Source organism: Trichechus manatus, unplaced genomic scaffold (genome assembly GCF_000243295.1).
Source record: "Trichechus manatus latirostris isolate Lorelei unplaced genomic scaffold, TriManLat1.0 scaffold00066, whole genome shotgun sequence".
Classification (NCBI taxonomy): Eukaryota; Metazoa; Chordata; class Mammalia; order Sirenia; family Trichechidae; genus Trichechus; species Trichechus manatus.
In genome coordinates this window covers 13,464,323-13,484,341 of record NW_004444002.1, presented here as the reverse complement: position 1 = coordinate 13,484,341, position 20,019 = coordinate 13,464,323, and the positions used below count along the sequence as shown (strand labels likewise).

At 42.2% G+C, this 20,019-nt stretch overlaps 1 protein-coding gene across 3 annotated transcripts in view; it reads left to right on the top strand.

Moving 5' to 3' along the window:
* GPC3 (glypican 3) overlaps nucleotides 1–20,019 on the top strand; it is a 511,040-nt gene that overhangs the window by 354,464 nt on the left and 136,557 nt on the right. For all 3 annotated transcript variants that reach the window (XM_004379638.1, XM_004379637.1, XM_004379636.1), the window contains one exon: nucleotides 4,745–4,870. In XM_004379638.1, coding sequence (XP_004379695.1) covers nucleotides 4,745–4,870 — 126 coding nt within the window. The remainder of the gene's footprint in view (nucleotides 1–4,744; nucleotides 4,871–20,019) is intronic.

The following is a 20,019-nucleotide window of genomic DNA, read 5'->3' as shown; positions in this document are numbered from 1 at the left end:
CCCACGTGTTTATTTCATGTCCATCCAAACCAAGACACTTGCTGCTCTTTTGCAGCTCTCCTGATTGTCTCCTTCCATTGTTTCAGGGAGCACCACTCCCTCCAGTACACAAGCCTCTCTTTCTGTAGACATATTTCTTACCTCTTCTCTACCTTTTTGGGGGGAAGGATGTAATAACTTTTATTCAGATATAATTCACGTATCATATGATTTATCCACTTAAAGTGTATAAGTCAGTTATTTTTGGTACATTCAGAGTTGTGCGACCATCACCACAATCAATTTTAGAACATCTTTATCACCTCAGAAAGAGACACTGTACCCTTTAGCTATCACCCCATAACCCTCATCTCCCCAAGCAACCACTAATCTACTTTATGTCTCTATAGATTTGCCTATTCCATACATTTCATATAATGAATCGTGTAATACGTGGTCTTTTGTGATTGGCTTCTTTTACTTAGCATACTATTTTTAAGATTAATCCACGTTGTGGCATTTAGCCGGACTTCATTTCACTTTATGGAAGAGTAATATTCCATTGTATGGATATACCACAATTTTTCCATTCATCAGTTGATGGATATTTGGGTTGTTTCCACTTTTTCAGCTATTGTAAACAATGCTGCTATGAACATTCACGTACATGTTTTTGTGTGAACATATGTTTTCAGTTCTTTTGAGTATATAACTAAGAGTAGAATTGCTGGATCAAATGGCAGTTCTATGTTTAACTATTTGAGAAACTGCCAGACTGTTTTCAACAGTAGCTACACCATTTTACATTCCTACCAACAGTGTGTGAAGGTTCCAGCTTCTCCACATCCTCTCTAGCACTTGTTATTTTTCATTTTTTTAAATATAATAGACATCCTAGTAGGTGTGAAGTGGTATCTCATTGTGGTTTTGATTTGCATTTCCCTGATAACCAATCTACCTTTTTTAAACTTGACTTCATTTATCTTTACTCTCCATATCTGATGCTTGAATTCTTAGGCACAAATCCCTGTGAAGGCTACCACCACCTTCCTATCAGAGTCAGAGAAGAAGATCATTCAAACTGCTATGCCTGATTAGTCCCATGGATTACCCAGCCCAGTAGCTAGTTTTTGAAAACAAATACCAGGATAATTAAAACCTACTAAGGGTTTACACACATAAATTTATCTGGAACTCAAAAACAATTAAATATCCTGCATACATAAATTTAGTTGTACCATACTATATGTATATTACATATATATTGCATTTATCTTCACAGATTCATGATCATGGTACTGTTGGTGTCTTAGTCGGAGTTCTCTAGAGGAACAAAACCAGTGAGACATACATATATAGAGAGAGGGAGAGGGATTGATTTATTTCAACGAGATGGCTCACACAGTTGTGGGGTCTGGCAAGTCCCAAATCCTTAGGTCAGGCAGCAAGCTGGAGACCTCTGCTGGCTCACAGGATTGTGGGGGCTGGCAAGTCAGAAATTTGCAGATCAGGCTGCAGACCAGAGTCTTCTTCAGGCTTGCGTCTCAAGAACCAGAGGTCAGGTAGCGAAAAGAATGCAGGGTTGAGAGAGAAGAGGCTTTGCCAGAACATCCATTTATATATTGGCGTCGGGCCATACCCGCAAGGGAACTAACTCCCCTCTCACCTGATTGGCTGATCACATCAGATCACATCATAGAAGGTGATTACATTACATCACGTTATGGAAGAGCACCCAGTCCAGTATCTGCCAAACCACTTAGAATCATAACCTAGCAAAGTTGACACATAACATCAACCATCACAATTGGTAATAGCTAACATTGTGGAGGGATTACTCTGTGCTAAGCACTTTACATGCATTGTCTCATTTAATCATCACAGCAACCTTATGAGAAAGGTGCTCTCATTACCTTCATTTTGCACATATGAAAACGGTGACTCAGAGAAGTTTAGACTTGGCTTACAGTTTCACAGCTGTGTGAGTGGAGGAGCAGCGCACATTTGAAATTCAAGTCAGTCAGACTCCAAAATCAGTGCTGTTAGCTACTACTCATAATGGGTTTTGAGGGGCTTTTCTAAGCATTCGACCATTGTTAAAACATGGCGCTAAATGAAACTGTGTTCTAAATTCAAAATAACTAATATAGAAGCAATTTTTGAAAAAACGCAACCACTTCTTATGCCCATCTGGATGTCTTGTGGAAGTAATGAATACTCTTATGAAGTAGAATGGCCTTTTATTCCCCCAAATTTGTCTTGTTCAAGTTTCAAAGACATTTCCCTGAGTTCTAGTATTTGATGATCCAGACCATATTCCTCATATTCACATTATTTGCGATTTTGCAAGACTTTTATCCTGACTCCTCCAGGTCCTATCCTTCCATACCAAAGTGGAAGATCCCAAGTTTTTTTGCAGCTGCTCATCCCCTTGACTTTTAGATCGGTCCCCTCTGGATGTTCTTCAACTTGTCAATGATCTTTATGATAAGTCAAGAAAACTGCAAGAATTGGGAGGCTGGGAGAAATTCATGGTGTTGTTTGTACTTTCTAGAAAAATCAGATTGGAAGGCTTTGCTGTGGGTTCAGTTGTTCTTGCCATGTGCTGTGTTAGTGAGAGAGGGCTGGAAGGGGGAGGCAGCTCAAGGGAAACTATTTCATTAAAGAGAGGACCATCTTTTCTCATAGACTAATGGCCATATTCCATTTCCTTCATGGAGTGGGAGGGAACTACCCAGCCTCAGCCTTTAGTCTTGCAGTTTCCACTCTTGAGGACTGGATTATTAACTTGTAAAACAGAGCATTTCTCCTGTTAGCCCTTAATTGAACCCATTTTTTTTCCACTGTGAGAAACTATAATGCTGACTTTTATTTTCAGAGCTCTGTATTTGAGCCTCTTCCATTTGGAGATTGACTGTACTTCAGCTACCAGGGGTAGGCTGAGAGGGTATGAGCACAGCAGGAAGTAACTGTTGGGTATCAGGAGTTGTATATGTCCCAGTAAGCTTTCTTAAAGGTCCCTGGTTAGCACAGTTTGGGCTGGACTGGTAACCTAAAGGTTTACAGTTTGAATTCACCCATCCATCCTGCAGAAGAAAGGCTGGCAATCTGCTCCCATCGAGATTACAGCAAAAAACAAAACAAAACAAAACAAAACCCTATAGAGCAGTTCTACTGTGTAACATATGGGGTCACCATGAGTTGGAATTGATTTGACCGCAACGTGTTTTAACCTTTCTTGAGCTGTTTTGTCTATTATCCTGATTTAATTTAGCTATGACTCAAGCCTTTATGAAGCCGTGTTGAGTGTTGTAAGCTCTCTCTGTTTTTTAAAAATCATTACTTGAAGTGAATATTTTTATCGTAATAAAGTGGAAAATAGCATTCAATGCAAAAAAAGTTATTTATGCCAGCTCTCCTCTTTTGGCCAGTTCTGGGCTCAGGACTTGTACTTGTGACCAAATGAGATTCAGGCCTCTGGCTTTTCCAGAGGCCTGTATATCAGGCCAGTCCATTCTTAGCTTGTAGACAGTACTGAATAATTACTCCACTACCTGCAAATTCCCTGTCCTTAGTAGAGACTTAGAGTAGACTTAGGTGTGTAGAAAACTTTAACTCTCCTTCTACCAGAAGCATTGCTTTTGAAAAGAATGTATTTTTATGTGCTTACCACTGGACATCTATGACATAGATACTTTATTATTTCTTTATATCAACTTCTCTCCAGTTTATGGAGCCTTATTTTGTGTGCCCTGGTACAGCTGAAAGAAGATAATAGGACAGAAATTTGCGAGGTGTTTTTTTGTGTGTATATATACATTTGCATACATAATACGATTTTCTCTCTCTCTCTCTCTCTCACACGTACACACATACACACATGTACGCTTGTCTTGTCATGATTTTGTTACTGTTGTTAGGTACTGTCGAGTCGATTCCAACTCATAGCAACCCCATGTGACAGTAGAACTGCCCCATAAGGTTTTCTATGCTGTAAATCTTTATGGGAGCAGATCGCCAGGTCTTTCTCCTGCAGAGCCACTGGATGGGTTTGAACCACTAACCTTTCATTTAGCAGTCGAACACTTAACCATTACACCACCAGGGCTCCTTGTCTTGCCATACATAGCATAAAAACCAAAGCAAATAAATAATAAAATATACTAGGATTCCCTCCCCGCCCCCAGCAGGAACCATAATATACAGACAAATAACAAAGAACACTTACTCCTCTGGCAGATGTGAGTTTCTCTGACTATATTGTCAGGAGAATTTCATAGAGCTTCTACTGCTCTGAGCACCCTGTGATTCTGATCTGCAACCATTAGCCAGAGCCTATATGGAAAGGGGCCATCTCTAGGGTAATAGCATTGTAAATTACAATCGATGCACTCAATTACACTCAGAAACCAAAAGATATGTAGCGCTCCAGTGTGCCTTGTAATCAGCACCTTTGAGAACGGAGGTAACAGCGTTCTGAACAAAAAATGGAGGCTGAAAGTGTTTGAAAATGGATGTCGGAATTAAATCATCCTTCTAATAGGAATGGCACCTTATGTGGCAGGCCACTTTTTTCTAATATCATTCTATTGATTTTTTAAAAAAAAAACTAAATTGTAGTGTTGTAGCCAAGAATTGTCTTTAAAAATCATTATTGCTCTAATCAGCTTGGCAGAGCCCTTCTGTCATGCTGATAAGGAAATTAAACTTTTCTCATACTGGGTTTACTTGCCTCTTATGCGCAGATGTTTTGTTTTTCTTTCAGGGAACTAATTCAGAAGTTGAAATCTTTCATCAGCTTCTACAGTGCTTTGCCAGGCTACATTTGCAGCCATAGCCCTGTGGCCGAAAACGACACCCTTTGCTGGAATGGACAGGAACTCGTGGAAAGGTGATCTTTTTTGAAAGTTCAATATAGCAGTATTTGAGGAATGTTCATCATATGTTCATTTCAAGGTTGATTGTGTCTTCTCTCTGCTCCCATTTAGTTTCACAAGAAAAAGTCTAGAAAAGACGTGTGTGAGCATGTATGATGTGCCACATGCTGTCTATAGCTTATAGCCCTCACAGAGTTTACAATATGTGTTCATGGACATTTTACAAAGTCTAAAGTGTAAAACAACTCTTTTATTTTGTCTTTGGCTTCTTCCATCTCTTCATTATGTGGGCCTTTATTTAGTTGATTTGAAGAAATCGTAATTATACTAATAAACCAGAAAACCAAACCCATCACTGTTGAGTTGATTCTGACTCATAGTGACCCTATGGGACAGAGTAGGGTTTCGAAGGCTATAAATCTTTACAGAAGCAGACTGCCACATCTTTCTCCCATGGAGTGGCTGGTGGGTTTGAACCACTGACCTTTTGGTTAGCAGCTGAGTGCTTACCCACTGTGCCACTAGGGCTCCCTTCAATCATACTAATAGCTATGGTTTATTGAGAGTTAACTGTGTGTCAAGCACTGTGCTAAGTGCTTTGTATGTGTTAACTTTTTATTTTTGTAACAGCCTTATGGAATAAGTAGCATTGTTCTTCCCTATTGTATAGATGAAGATTGAGGAAAGAAGACAGGGGAAGGAAAGAGGAGTACTATTTCACTGAGAATTTTACTGAAAAGTTTGATTATTTGCGTATTTGTTAGTATAACTATGCTAACAGTCTTCATCTGTGAAGAATTTGTTCAGCATCGGAAAGGGGGTAATATACGTTCATTTCCTCATCAAATTTTTACTGAGCACCTTCTAGTGCCAGGCATGTTGAAGTGAACAAAACAGACAAAAATTCTTGTCCTCATGGGGCTTTCGTTCTAGTGGGATAGTGGCACTCCTTCTAGTGCTTTGTACATGTGAGGACTAGTTTGCAATTAAAGAATTAAATCAGGAGGGTAGAATGCTGAGAAAACCACACGGAATTGATGGACATGCTTTTAAAAGTGTTTGTATAAGTGGTAGTGGGGTATAGAAGAGAATACAGAGACTTGAAATGGAGCTCTGAAGCTTTCACTAACTAGTTGCTTGACCTGGAGCAAGAGACTTAATCTCTCTGGTCCTTGGTTTCCCCATCTAAAAAATGAGATAGTTGGATTGGAGTCCTTCCAGATCTAATAGTCTGGTTTTTTTTCCTTATTCATTCATTCATTCATTCATGCCTTCAAGATCTCTGTTTTAAGATATTATGTGCTTAGCACGAAGTTAGGTGCTAGAGATACAAGGATGAACAAGACAGGCAAGTTACCTGCCTTGGGGACTTACACTCTAGCAGGACCCAATATCAGGACATAGGATAATTAATCATGATGCTAAATGGAATGAATTAGCAATTTAATGTAATAGACAGAGAAAGGCTTTGGAGCCAGATGATCTTGGGCTTACATTTCAGTTCTGCTACTTACTATGTGCCGTTGGGTGAGTCATGTAACCTAGTAAGCCTCAAGGTCTTTCTCTGTAAGATAAGGGCATCTCACAGGGTCGTTGTGACTATTAAACCAGCTTCTGTAGAGTCAGTTCCGACTCATGGTAACCCCAGGTGTGTCAGAGTAGAAGTATGCTCTATAGGGTTCTTTTCGTTTTGTTTTTTTTTATTGTAGTAAATATATAACAGAACACTTTCCATTTCTACAATCTTCACATGTACAGTTAGTGACATTAATTATGTTCGTTCATCACCATCCATAGGGTTATTAATGACTGATTTTTCAGATGTAGATCACCAGGCCTTTCTTCCAAGGCACCTGTGGCTAGACTCGAACCTCCAACCTTTTGGTTAGCAGCCAAGTGCATTAAAAGAAGGAAGGAAGGAAGAGAGGAAATTAAATGTATTTGCAGACCAGAATAAGGGTAATGTAGTCCAGGAAGGAATTCCTCCTTAGTAACCTCAGGTTATAATTAACCTGTACTTGTATTACTGATCTAATGCAATGATGGGACTAGGGAATAGTGTCAAACTAGATTTTTAAAAATTATTCACGAATATACATTTAATAATATGAAATTCTTTAGCCTGAGGACACATGTGCCCTCTATTTGTACCATTTACAAAGATTAGTTTTGCCCTCCAAGTATCATCTATAGTTAAAACCTCTTTCTAGAGCTTTTCATTGAATCTCTCATTTAATTTGAAGTTTTAAGTAAAAATTCTCAGTTTATTTTGTCAAATTGGTTGCAACCATGCTATCTTTATAGGTCAGGTTTATGTTCCTTTGAAAATATTTACTTTTAGCCAAGAAAAGTTATGAAAGTCAAGGATCCTGAAGGGAATGAGACTTATCAGTGGAAACACTTGAACAAAAGGGAAACATTGATGCTGAAAAAAGTATTAAGCAATATCCATGTCAGCTGGGTTGTGAGAGCTGCTTATACCCCTCGATGATGGATGTAGAGTCCTTGAGTGGTGCAAACGATTAATGCAGTTAGCTGCTAGCTGAAAGGTTGGTGGTTCAAGTCTACCCAGAGGCACCCTTGGATGAAAATCAGCCATTGAAAACCCTGTGGAGCACAGTTCTACTCTGACACACTTGGGGCCACCGTGAGTCAGAGTCAACTTTACAGCAATTTTTTTTTATGATCTATAAAGTGCAAGGGAGAATAGTTGATTGTGTTTTTAGAGTGTCACTGTTTTAAGAACACTATGTTTTGAAGATTGGGGAAAGGGGCAGATTTCTAGCACCAATAAGCCTTTCACTGGTTTATATAGCAAAAGGAAAAGAACTTCAGAATCTTCAATCTGGTGTTAAAGGAAAATATTAGGAAAAAACCTGTATGTTGAATTGTACACATACTCAGACCCACACGTACATACACATAGCCCATTCCAGTCACGTCAGGTCTGTGGTATGCAGCAGTTGCTATACATAGCTCTCATCAATTCCTCTTATGCTAAATTAGGTTGTTTATTATTTGTTGTTTGGTTTTTGTTTTTAAGATTTATAAGGTGGCTTCTCTCCAAACGATTCAAGGCAATGTACATACAACTTTAAATACGGAAGAGCCAATGAAAGTAGCAATGGGGAAGCAAATCTGTAAGATAAAGTGCAGAGCCAAGAGGAAGGGGGCACTGGAACAAAGTAAAGAACTGACAGTAGAAATAATATTTGGTGGTGGTAAGTCAGGTCCTAAAGTCACTTGGTTTTAGAGCTTGCTTAAGCACAAGCCAGAATCAAAACATACTGAAGCCAAGGCTCCGTAGCTCCTCTTAGCAGGCCCTGTCATGATGATTTCAAGGTCTTCAACCTCCTAGATCTTTCTTCTGTACCTAGTTCTTTCTTGCCCCCTGTATTAGTCAGGGTTTTCCAGAGAAATATAATGAAGAGACAAGAAGAGAGAGAGAGAGAGAGATTTTTAAGGAATTAGCTCACGTAATTGTGGGGGCTGGCAAGTCCAAAATCCATAGGCCAGTCAGGCTGGAAACCCCAGCAGGATTTCTGTGTTACAGTCTTTAGGCACAATTCTGTCTTCTCTGGGAAACCTCCAGTTTTGCTCTTAAGGCCTTCAACTGATTGGATAAGGCCCACCCACGTTATTGAGGGAAATCTCATTTGTTCAAAACCAACTGATTATAAATGTTAATCACATCAGCAAAAAACCTTCACAGCCACATCTAGGCTAGTGTTTGACCAAACAACTGGGCACCAGAGCCTAGCCAAGTGGACACATAAAATTAACCGTTACATCCCCAAGCCTGCCAGAAGCCCTGCTTATGTAAGGCTAGTAAGAAGGAGAAAGGGACAAATACAGCTTTAGATGCTGTTTCATCACTAACCATCTCCACAGTTCTTGGTCCCCTGGAGACATTTTTGGATTTCATTTCTCCTTTAGTTTTCCTGGAAGCAGAAACATGATACTTCATTCTTTCTAATTTGGGGAACTGCTGTGTTAGCCTGAGTGGATGCCCTAGAGCAAAAGTACTGAAGTAAAATGTTCTTTGCTGGTATGGCAGTTTGCATATTCTACCTTACCTTAGATAAGTCAAGATCATTCATGAAAAGACTTTGATGGAAAAATGGGGTATGTAGAAAATGACTTAATTTGGTATAGCATGAAATATTTATGGCAGCTAAGGATTTTTTTTTTAATTCTATTTCGGCAGGACAAATAAGTTTGGAGAGTACTCCTGTATAATAATCTCTCTAAGGGCTTAGACTGGCATATTTTCTTTTCTTTCTTTTTTTAATTTTTAATTTTATTGTTGTACTTTAAGTGAAAGTTTACAATTCAAGTCAGTTTCTCATACAAAAATTTATGCATACATTGTTATGTGACCCTAATTGTTCTCCCTATACTGTGACAGCACACTCCTCCTTTCCGCCCCTGATTCCCCATGTCCATTCAACCAGCTCCTAACCCTCTCTGCCTTCTCATCTCACTTCTGGACAGAAGCTGCCCATTTGGTCTCATGTATCTACTTGAGCTAAGAGGCCCAGTCTTCACGAGTATCACTTTATGTCCCATAGTCCTAGACTGGCATATTTTCGTCATAGATTTATCTTGAAAGTAGTCTTTAGTGACAGCTATTTGTCAGGACTTACTCTTTGGCAATATAGCGACGTTTATCCTTTCAGATTATGGTGTCACATACAGTAGCTTTACCTTCAGAATTGAGTGAGAATAAACACGGCTTATCCCGATGACGGACAGCTTAATATTGTGTCCCACATTCAAGATGGACTGTACTTGGTCGACTGTCATGTCTGAAGTAGCAGGAGGAGACATTTTGATGGCTCAACATTGATATGTCTGTAAGAGACCACCTTTTGAAGGCTGGAGGGCTTATTGCTTTAAGCAGATAGTGTCCTCTTAGTCCCTATGCCTCACCACCACCCCCCAATTAATTTGAATCATTTCCTTATATTGAAAGCACCAAGGCAGGTCCCAGCATATGCTGCCAAAAAACAAAACAAAAAAAAAACATTTGCCACCACTGAGTTGGCCCCAAATCATGGAGGCCCCATATGTGTCAGAGTAGAACTGTGCTCCATAGGATTTTCAATGGCTGATTTTTCAGAAATACATCTCCGGGCCTTTCTTCCAAGGCACCCCTGGGTGCACTCGAACTACCAACCTTTCAGTTAGCAGCTGAGCACATTAACCGTTTACAGAACCCAAGGACTCCAGCACACCCATATCCTCAACAAATAAATCACCTCTCGGTTTCCTGTTTGAACTGTGATTCCGATGGCGGAGTAAGGCCCATTTCCTCTTAATCATCATGGCTCCATGCACCAGAGCTCTTGTACTCTACCCTGAAAGGCTTAGGAGACGGGACCACGAAGGAATATAACTGCCTTTGAAGAAATAATTCCATTGGCATGCCAGCACTTCCATGCCCTCTGAGTATTATTGCTTTCTTCACAAGCAGGCACTTTGGGAGGTCATAGACTGATTTCACTGATATTGCTGGTGCTTACAACATTTTCCTACATCTTCTTTGGAAGGAAGCCTTGAGGGCTTCTGACCAGTCCTTGCAGTCTGCAGATCATCATCGGTGCAGGCTGAGGATATAGTGTGAAGATCCTGAGAGGTTAAGAAGGGTGAGCCGGTGATTGTTGTCTATTGGGAAGAGTGCAGTCTTTGTAGTTAGACAGATGGAGCTTCAAATCCTGGCTCAGATGTGTACTGTGTGCTTTGGTCAAGTTATTTAACTTCAACTTCTGTTACCTTATTTGTAAGATGGGGATAGTGATACCTACTCTTCAGGGCTGTTGTGAAAATTAGAAATGATAGCTGCTGTTGTTGTTGTCACAGTTATAGTGTGGTTGAGCAGGCCTGCTCACTGTTCAAAGCAAGGATGTAGAGGTGTAAGTCAGTCTTCTTCCTGTGAAGGTAAAGTGAAGTTTTTGAAATACCTAGAAGTCATTTGTAACTAAATGAATGGGGTGGCTAATCAAGCAGGGCCATACCATTTGGGGTCCATTTGGGGGTGAGAGTATGAAATAAAGGGGTTGTTTATTTATTGTAACACTTAAACTGCCTTTAAATGGGCTTTCCAAAGAGAAGTTCCAGAAATATTTGGAGTAATGTCGGCATCGTTGATGGACAGAACACTGTTTTAACGGTATACATCCTGGTACATGTTTACAGTTTTGAAATCTGTCATTACCTTATGTTCTCCCCTCTGGGAGCATGTAAGTTAGGTGGAGAATTGATTGAGACAAGGCTTCTGGGGATGTAAGTTTCCTGGCCTTTCCTCGATAAGGCAAATGAAATTCCTGGATGGTATAGATGGTGACCGTGCTTGGCTACTAACAAAAGGTTGATAGTTTGAGTCTACCCAGAGGCACTTTGGAAGAATGGCTTGGTTATCTACTGAAAAATCAGCCATTGAAAACCGTCCGAAGGATAGTTCTCTGACACACATGGGGTCTCCATGAGTTGGAATTGACTCAATAGCAACTGGTTTACTCTTCCTTTCATGATATCAGTGTCACTTCATTAGAACCAGGGCTTCAAACCCAGTTCGTTCTGGTTCCCTGCTGACAATTTGCATTTCTAACAAGTTCCTGGGAAGTTATACATAAGAATCACCTGGGGATCTTTTTAAACTGTAGATTCTGATTCAGTATATCTAGGGTGGAAATGCCAATTCTCAGCAGGGGTTCGAAGCCCTGAGTAGAACTCCTCTGACTGCCACAAACAGTAACACATCTGAAACCTTTAGTCCAGTCACTCTGCCCCAGAAAGCTTGTTTCTGGTGGTGAGTCACTGAGCATGAAAGAAAACGGACTCTTGGGACTTGGAGTCTGAAGGCTAGGGAGAAGGTATGTTAGGGAAGCCTCTTCCTCTTAGATTGTCTCTGGCTCCTTTGTGGTTGTGGTTGTGGTAGTTTTTCTCCTCCTCCACCAAAACCAAACCTATTGCCGTCGAGTCAATTCTGACTCACAGCGACCCCATAGGACAGAGTAGAACTGCCCCATAGGGTTTCCAAGTATCAGCTGGTGAATTTGAACTACCGACCTTTTTGGTTAGCGGCCGTAGCACGTCGTAGCTCTTAACCACTGTGCAACCAGGGCTGCTTTCTCCTCCTCAGACCCCGTTCTTCCCCTAGAGTACAATCTTCTGGGAGCTCTTTTGGAAGAATCTCAGTTCTCTAGTTTCGTTTTTCGTTTTTGTTTTGTTTTGTCTTTTCCTTCTATACTTAAGCAAATGCAAAATATTATTTGAATTTTGCTGATGACTTTTACTGATGGAAATATAGCCAAACTGTTGGGGGTTAACAAAAAGCATACAAAAAGCAATTATAAGGCAGCTTACCAGAGCGTTTAATTAAGCACATAACTTTAGAATCAGCAAGGGTTTAAACTTATGATCCGGGACATATCAGCTGTTTCTCTTCTCTGAACCCCCGTTTCCACATCCGTTAAGAAGTTCTACCTTAACAGACTGTTAAGAGGATTCAGAAAGATTGTGAAATGTAGAGGATAGTGCTTGGAACACAGTAGGCACTCAAGAAATGGTAGCTATTCTTGCTATTGTTGTTGCTATTCAAGAAACCTATAAAAACAGCTCTGGCGATCTTCACTGGAAGATAGCTGAAGCTAGGCCTGATTTTGGCTCCCTTCAATGATCCATTTCTTAACTATTCAAGAAGACAGCCCCACCCACTCCCTCTAATTTTTAGCTTATCTTCTCTCCTGTCCGTCAAAACATCAAAATCCTCATCCTTGGTCCTGGATGGTGCAAATGGTGGGCATTTGGGCCCACGGGTTCTCAAGTGTGAGTTATTTGCATCTAAGAATATGCAGCAGACTGGTCTTCTCACCTTCCGTATCTTGTTTGATAGCAAAGCTGTTTTACACAGTTCCTTGTAGGATTTTTTTTTAATCGTGATGAACCCTGGTAATCTTTCTAAATAACTTACATTAGAAGCCAGGATGAGGCTGGTTGCAGGCCAAATCGAGTCCAAGGCTGTAAAGTCCTTTCCGTCACCCTTGGGTTAACCTTTGTGGAAAAGGAGCAAGGTCATTAAAATTAGTTGTGTTTTCCCAATTTCTCAAGCCAATGAATTTTATTCTGTTACATGAGTATGGCTTTGATCCTTGGATTTGTCTCCTTTATAATGAAGTTTCACTTCCCTGTGAAGGATACTTTATTCTGATTTGTAGCTCCAGTGTCAACAGAAGCTTCCTACTTTTTGCCCCCTCATATTTTAGTGAGCCCTTCAATAACCCATGACTGGTTCTTTAAAACCACTCAAATGTACACGTCTCTGGTTTGATCCACTCATTTGCTTGTTTTGCCCTCCTTCTCCTTGCTTCTGGGCACAGCTTTGGGCCCAGAGCTGAGATGAGTCTGTTCAACAGGAGCCACAGTAAGATGTTCCCACCTGAGGTTGGGGATACACCAGTTTTGAGGTGGAGGGAGTTGTAGAGGGTTGTGCTATATAAGAACTCATGCTGAAAAGCTAATCTCCAAATACTGTTAGGGAGGGCAGAGACAAGGACCATCCTAGAAGGGTCCAGAAAAAGAGCTCTTTGTCTGACTTACCCTTACTTATCTTTAACTCAGTGTCATCTCTTCTGGGGAGCTTGAAAGCTTCTGACCCATGCCCTAGTCTGGGTTAAGAACCCATGGTACCATAGTTTTCCCTCTAGCGTATCCCGTTACCCTATATTGAGAGCTTTTACATGTCTGTGTCTAATCTTCCATTAGCTCCTTGAGGGTAAGTACTCTGTCTTCTACCTAATATCCTCAATGCTTAGTTGTGCCTGGCATGGTGTAGACTCTCCACATACATATATTGAATTGAATGGATGAGCCAACAAACATACTTGAGGGTAAGAGACCCAAGTACCAGACCTAGCTTCCCCTACAGTATCACTGTGTGACTTTGGACAGGTTACTTAAACTGTCTGTGTTTTACTTTCTCCTTCTGTAAAATGGTGAAATTAATGCCTCCCGTGCCTACCACATAGGGTCACTGTGAGCCTCTAATAAAAAAAATGAATATGGAATATCTTTGAAATTTATAAAACACTCTCAATTTATTAGGTATTAATGTAGAAGAATAGATCAGATATAGCAGCAAGGTCTACCTTGAATACATTGGCTAATCAGCACAGCATTACTGGGCTCCATGTAAAAACACAAGTGCTTAGCAGCTTCCCGAGTATCTCTCTCTCACTGCATCTCTCCAGAAATATTAATTTTTTTTTCCTTAAGCAAATCCATTGATCCCCACAGATTCTATTTTTAAACAAGTCAGCCCATGGTGCTAAATAAACCAGTTGGTCCTGGATAAGGAAATAATTTGAGAGATTGGGAGCATCATTTTAAATTAATGAAAAGTCTGAGTGACAGACCATTTTAAAATAAATGCAGTATATTACTTTCAAGCACATACAGTAACAGCAGTGCTGGGAATAGAACTTGGAGAAAGATAGCATGTATCAAAGTATCAAAGCAAACAAATAAGACTGGTTGATAATGAGGCTATTGTCTTGTGAATGTCCTGCTAAAGACCATTATCCTCAAATTGGCTAGTGTTCCCCTGGTAAAACCCATTTAAGAAACTCTTGGTTTTTTCTTCATATTCACGAAGAAAGTTCCATTAAAAATCCTGATACATGGTTCTGGGTAACCCAGCTTTTCCGGATCCCAGTGGATGGCTTCTAGCAGCAATGCTGAGTTATAACAAATAATAACCCCAAAATTCAAAGGCACCCTCTGGGCCCCAGGGTGATCAACTCATCCCAGTTTACGCACAGAAAGTCCAGAGTTGTAGGAAACTCCTCAGTCCTGGGAAAACCAGGATGGTTGATCATCCTATTGGCACCTGTGCATCTAAACCAGTAACCAGTTGCCATCAAGTCGATTCCAACTCATGGTGACCCCATGTGTGTTAGAGTAGAACTGTGCTCCATGGGGTTTTCAATGACTGAGTTTTCAGAAGTAGATTGACAGGCCTTTCTTCCAAGGTGCCTCTGGGTGGATTTGAACCTCCAAACTTTAGGCTAGCAGCCAAGCACGTTAACCATTTGTGCAACCCAGGCACTCCTACCTATGCGTTCGTTGTTGTTGTGTGCCACTTGAGTCGATTCCGACTCATAGCAACCCTATAGGACAGAGTAGCACTGCCCCATAGGGTATTCAAGGCTTTAATCTTTATGGGAGCAGATTGCCAGATCTTTTCTCCTATGGAGGTACAGATGAGTTCAAACTGCCAACCTTTCGGTTAGCAACCAAGCGCTTAACCATTGCATCACCTTACCTAATGCAACTAACAGCTACTGAATATGGAGATAAGATGAAGTTGTGGAAGGGTTTCTATTGACAGGATGGAAGAGAGCTGGGGAGCTGCAGCTCACCCATTCTGTTGGTTATTCCAACTTCATTTTCTAACTTCTCTTACCTATTCCTCCCTAAAGTATTCTCATCACCTCTCTCCTCCCTTTGTCTCCGCTCTCCCCACCAGATCCCATCTAAGGTTGCAATGAAACTCCCAGTGCTTCAGAAAGCGGGACTGAAACAGTAGAGGTGGTTAATGATGAAAATATCTAACCCTTCCATGGTGCTTACCATGGGTCAGGCGTGGTGCTAGTCACTCTGTGTGTGTTAACTAGGTTCATTCTCACAACAGCCGTATGAAGTGGACATTATTAGCCCCGTTTTACTGATGGAGTTGAATAAATTCCCAAAGGCCACAGCCCTAGTAAGTGAGGGAGATGGATGCCAACCCTGCCAGGCCATGCGCTTAACCGCTACCCTGCGCTACCTGGCAAATGCCTAGCTTCTGTCCCTCATGGGTTCAGAGCCCTCCTACCTACTTCCTATTCTTGACAGAAATCCTGGCCTTAGCTCATTTTACCCCTCAGTCCAGCAGACCTGGGATGGGTGTTCTGTCCAGCCTTTCTCTGACCTGTTGCCAAAGTCTTCGCAAATCATGTCTTTTGTTTGATTCCTTCCTCTATCCAGGCCCACTAGAGTAGCAGTCCCTTTCCTATCTCTTACCATGCTTCTCTGCTCTCGTTTCCTCTCAAGGCTGTAAGGTAGCATGCCCAGGTAGAAGGACCTCTTCCCCTTAGAGTGCCTCCAACCCCTTGTTAGGGGTTGACCTTTAGCCGGGTGTGACACTAGTCCTCTACTCAAACTCCTCTACATTCAAGGCTTTTATAACAAAGCTCTTGTCTGCTCATCCCCTATGAAGCTTGAGACCCCATAGGACTGGGTTGGGAGTCCACCCTGGGTCCTAGCTCTACCATGACCTTGGACAAGTCACTGTCCTTCAGCCATTTCTTTCATTTATAAAATGAAGGAGTTGGACAAAATGCTCTCTAAAGCTCTTTCTAGCTCTAACCGAACATGAGATCTTATTACAAGGTTTTTTTTGTTTTTTGTTTTTTTTGAGGGGGAGTCTGAAAGGAGGAGGAATGCCATAAAGCCGCTTTGATGACTGAATTTCCAGTTCTTTCCCTGATAGTTTCCCAAACAGACCAAAGTGAATGTGATTTCAGAAAGAGCCCCTGGCTGTATTCGTTCTCATTAGGACAGCAGTGAGCTCTTCGTTTGACTCCACCAAGTCTCTTTGGGCCTACAGGGTAGCAAGTAGGTTGGCCATTAGAGATATTGTCAGAGTTGTTCTCCATTTCTGCTGCTGGAGAGTTTGGGGTGAGAGTCACATAATGAAACCTTAAAAGAAATGTCTCCCCACCCCAGTAACACATAACCCCAGTGGGGCTTCTGAACAAACAAAATGGAATGCAGTGTCTCGTGCTCCAAATAACATTTGACACCACAGTCCAGAAAGAAAATTAGAAGCCCTCGAACCACAGAGCCATATCAGTGAGGGGAGAGATGCATCTAGAGAAGTAGCAAGGGCTGACGGGCAGGTAAGAGCAGAGGGATACAAAGTGGCTGAGAAAACCAGATCCAGGGAGACAATCTTCACTCTTTCCAAGACCCTCCAGGCTGGAGAGCTTGGATAATTTTTGACCTAGTTGTCCTTGTGTGCATGGCTGTGGACTTTTATTAAGTATTTATGTAGCAGTTTAGATTTTTACCAAGTGCTTTACAATCACTTTTATTTGGCTAAGTAAATTTTTCCTGGAATCCCATCTACTTTATGATCAGGAGAGTCATTTCGTGTTTACTTAGCACGGCCATGCATACAGCCTCACACAATAGGCTGCTTGTTCCGGAAGGAGCACAGGTGCAAAGAGGCAAGGAGCTGAGGGCACCAGCAGCTTCTGGGGCAGTTGGAGTGGGGGTGGTTTACACTTCAGTTCACCTTTCCTTCCCTTTCTTTGTCTTTAGTTTCATTTTATTGCTGGCAACTAGAAAGTGGCAGTGCCACGCTTGGGCCTGTGGTGGGCAGAGCTATTCTGAATTAGTTATGTTTTCCTCAATTCTCAAGCCAATGAGTTAACCCCTGGGTGGTGGTAGGTTCTTTCCTGTGAACTAGTGTCTCTGTCTTAGCTACTCTGCTGAGGACTACCATTGTCACTGCCTTCCATCAGGCGAAGACTTGGCTCAGCTTGTTTCCTTTTGCTACTTTGGAGTTCTGACTTCAGCCTTGACTCCCAGGTTCTGGAAATGACTAAAAGATGACAGAAGCAGCAGTTCCACTTTCTGCAGACAGGACCTTCCAGTGTTCTTGGACAAGTCTAAGGAGCTACCTTCCTCTGACTAGGCCCTGCTCCCTCCCCTCAGCCACAGCAGCCCTCTATTCCAGCACTCTGGGTACTGTGACACAGGACTGTTGTCTCAGTAGATGGGTCATGAAGTCGTAGAGCTGCACATTCTCAACCACAGGTGTGCAGTGGGAATCCAACACAGTAACCAGTGGAATGTTCTATTTTCTGAGGCCCACATTTGCCAAAGCCAAAACCAGGATCCAGTCCATGAATCCCAAACTGGGGATGGTGGGCCAGCCAGGACATTGGAAAATTCAGGACCTCAAACTGCCGGAGTTTGTAGCTATGTAGGTGCTTGATAGGGGTTTTGAACAGGCAGAATTTGTTCTCTGCTGGTCCTGTTACTGATGGAACACAGAAAATCCTCACTCAGACCCAAGAAAACTTAGAGCCTAGAGACTTCACCGCCAGATTTGAGACTCTCCAGGTCATTGCCTTGGGCTATAGTACATGTAACAGGTATGTCAGGAGATTTCTGTTCACAACAGTAAAATCTTATTAATTCAGAACTAGAAGTGGGCTGAAGTTTACACTGTGAGAAAAGGATTTGTAAAGTAAGTTGATATTGCTAGCAAGTGTCTGTCTTGGGTGGGCTCAGAGTAGGAGCTCGGTGATTGGCCAGTGCAGAAGGGGCAGAAGCCTGGAAGGAGTGGGGCTTGGACTGGCTGCCCCGAGTGGGAGGTGTGCCGCCACCTGAATGATGGCATTCAATAGGCATAGGGAAGGAACTCTGACATTCTCTAGGTGGGCGTTGGTTTCCAAAGTGGTCTGATCTGGTGGATGAGACACAGCCGGTTTCACCAGCAGGGGGCAGACTAAAAGTCCAGCGTGAGTCAGGTCCTCAGTCAATGGCTGCGGATTTGGGGGACAGGTTGACAAGGGATAAGCAGAGTAGGTCAGAGTCTCCACCACATAAGCTGAGGTCTGGGTGAGGGCTTCAGTCTCAGTTCAGTTCAACAGACATTTATTGACTGCCTACTGTGTGCCAGGCACTGCGTGAGGCAGTGGACCCCAGAGATGAATACAAACGAGGAAACCAGGACAGAGGGCAGGTCATTAGCCCAAGGAAACGTGTCATGGCTTGACACCTGGGGCTCATTCCCAAACATGAAATACTGGCTTCGAGGAGCAAGACTCATTCCAGAGCCTGAGGCCTGACAGGTCAGCCTACTGAGCTCTCACCTTCCTGCCCTTGTCACCGTTGGCAAAGAATCTGGAGAGGCCTAATCCTGCAGGTTGCCGGTTTTGAGACCTGCAAGCGGCTGACTAGAGCTAACACAAGAGGAGCTGACAGCAAAGTGGTGGCAGGAATGCAGGGCTTCAAACAGGGTTCTGGTTCACACCCCTGCTGAGAATTTGCATTTCTAACAAGTTCCCTGCTGAGAATTTGCATGTCTACCCCAGATATACTGAATCAGAATTCACACTTTAACAAGATCCCCAGGTGATTCTTATGTATAACTTCATTGGGAACTTGTTGGAAATGCAGACTCTCTCTGGGACAAGAAACATCTGGTCGTAGCTCTCTGAGCTAGGAGCCTTTAGTAAATAAATTTGGGGTGATTAGATAAGAGATCCCCATCACACTCCTTGCTCTGTTGCACCCCTTCCCTGTTGGTTAGCTTTGAATTGCATCATGTCATTTTTCTCCGTTTCTGTAGGAGTTAAACTGAGCCCCATGTCCTCTCTTTATTTGCATGTTCCTCCTGGGGCTACCCATCAGGGAGCCCTTTGCCAGCCCATCTGCCCTTGCCTAGTGTCCTGCCTGCCCGGAGTCAGGGCTCACAGTTTTCCCACATGCTGGCCTCTGCGCAGCCCGCAATTCTCACAAGAATCACTCGTGCTTTCCTGGCTTACTTTTCTCTCTCCTTACCTCCAGGCTCTTCAGCGTAGTGTTCTTTTCGCCTCAGACTGGCACTCAGCTGGTCACACATCTCAGGCATTATTCTGTCTACTACCTTTGCTCCCCGCAGCCACAGACTCTTTGTTCTCTCTGTGGCCGGTGCTACCAACTTCTCATACTTTCCTCACCATCTGCAAAATATTCTTTGCTTCTCTGGGTTTGAATGGCTTCTTGATTATACTCCAAGACCAGTTTTTTAGTCCTTGCTTACGGGGAGGTTTGAAACCAGGTTAAAAATGGATCCAAATGTGGTTATTCCCTTATATAGCTAATGTCCACTAAGCAGTTAGAATGCATTTCCATCTCTTGCTTTCCTCCCTAGCTTTTGCTTCTCCTTTACTAATATCTATTTGTAATTTCTGAAAGGCTATTGTTGGAGAATACAGGTAATTCTTGGAGTACGGTGGATATATCTGTTTCTAGCATGCTCCTGGAAACCCTGGTGGCGTAGTGGTTAAGTGCAACGGCTGCTAACCAAAGGGTCGGCAGTTTAAATCCACCAGTCGTTCCTTGG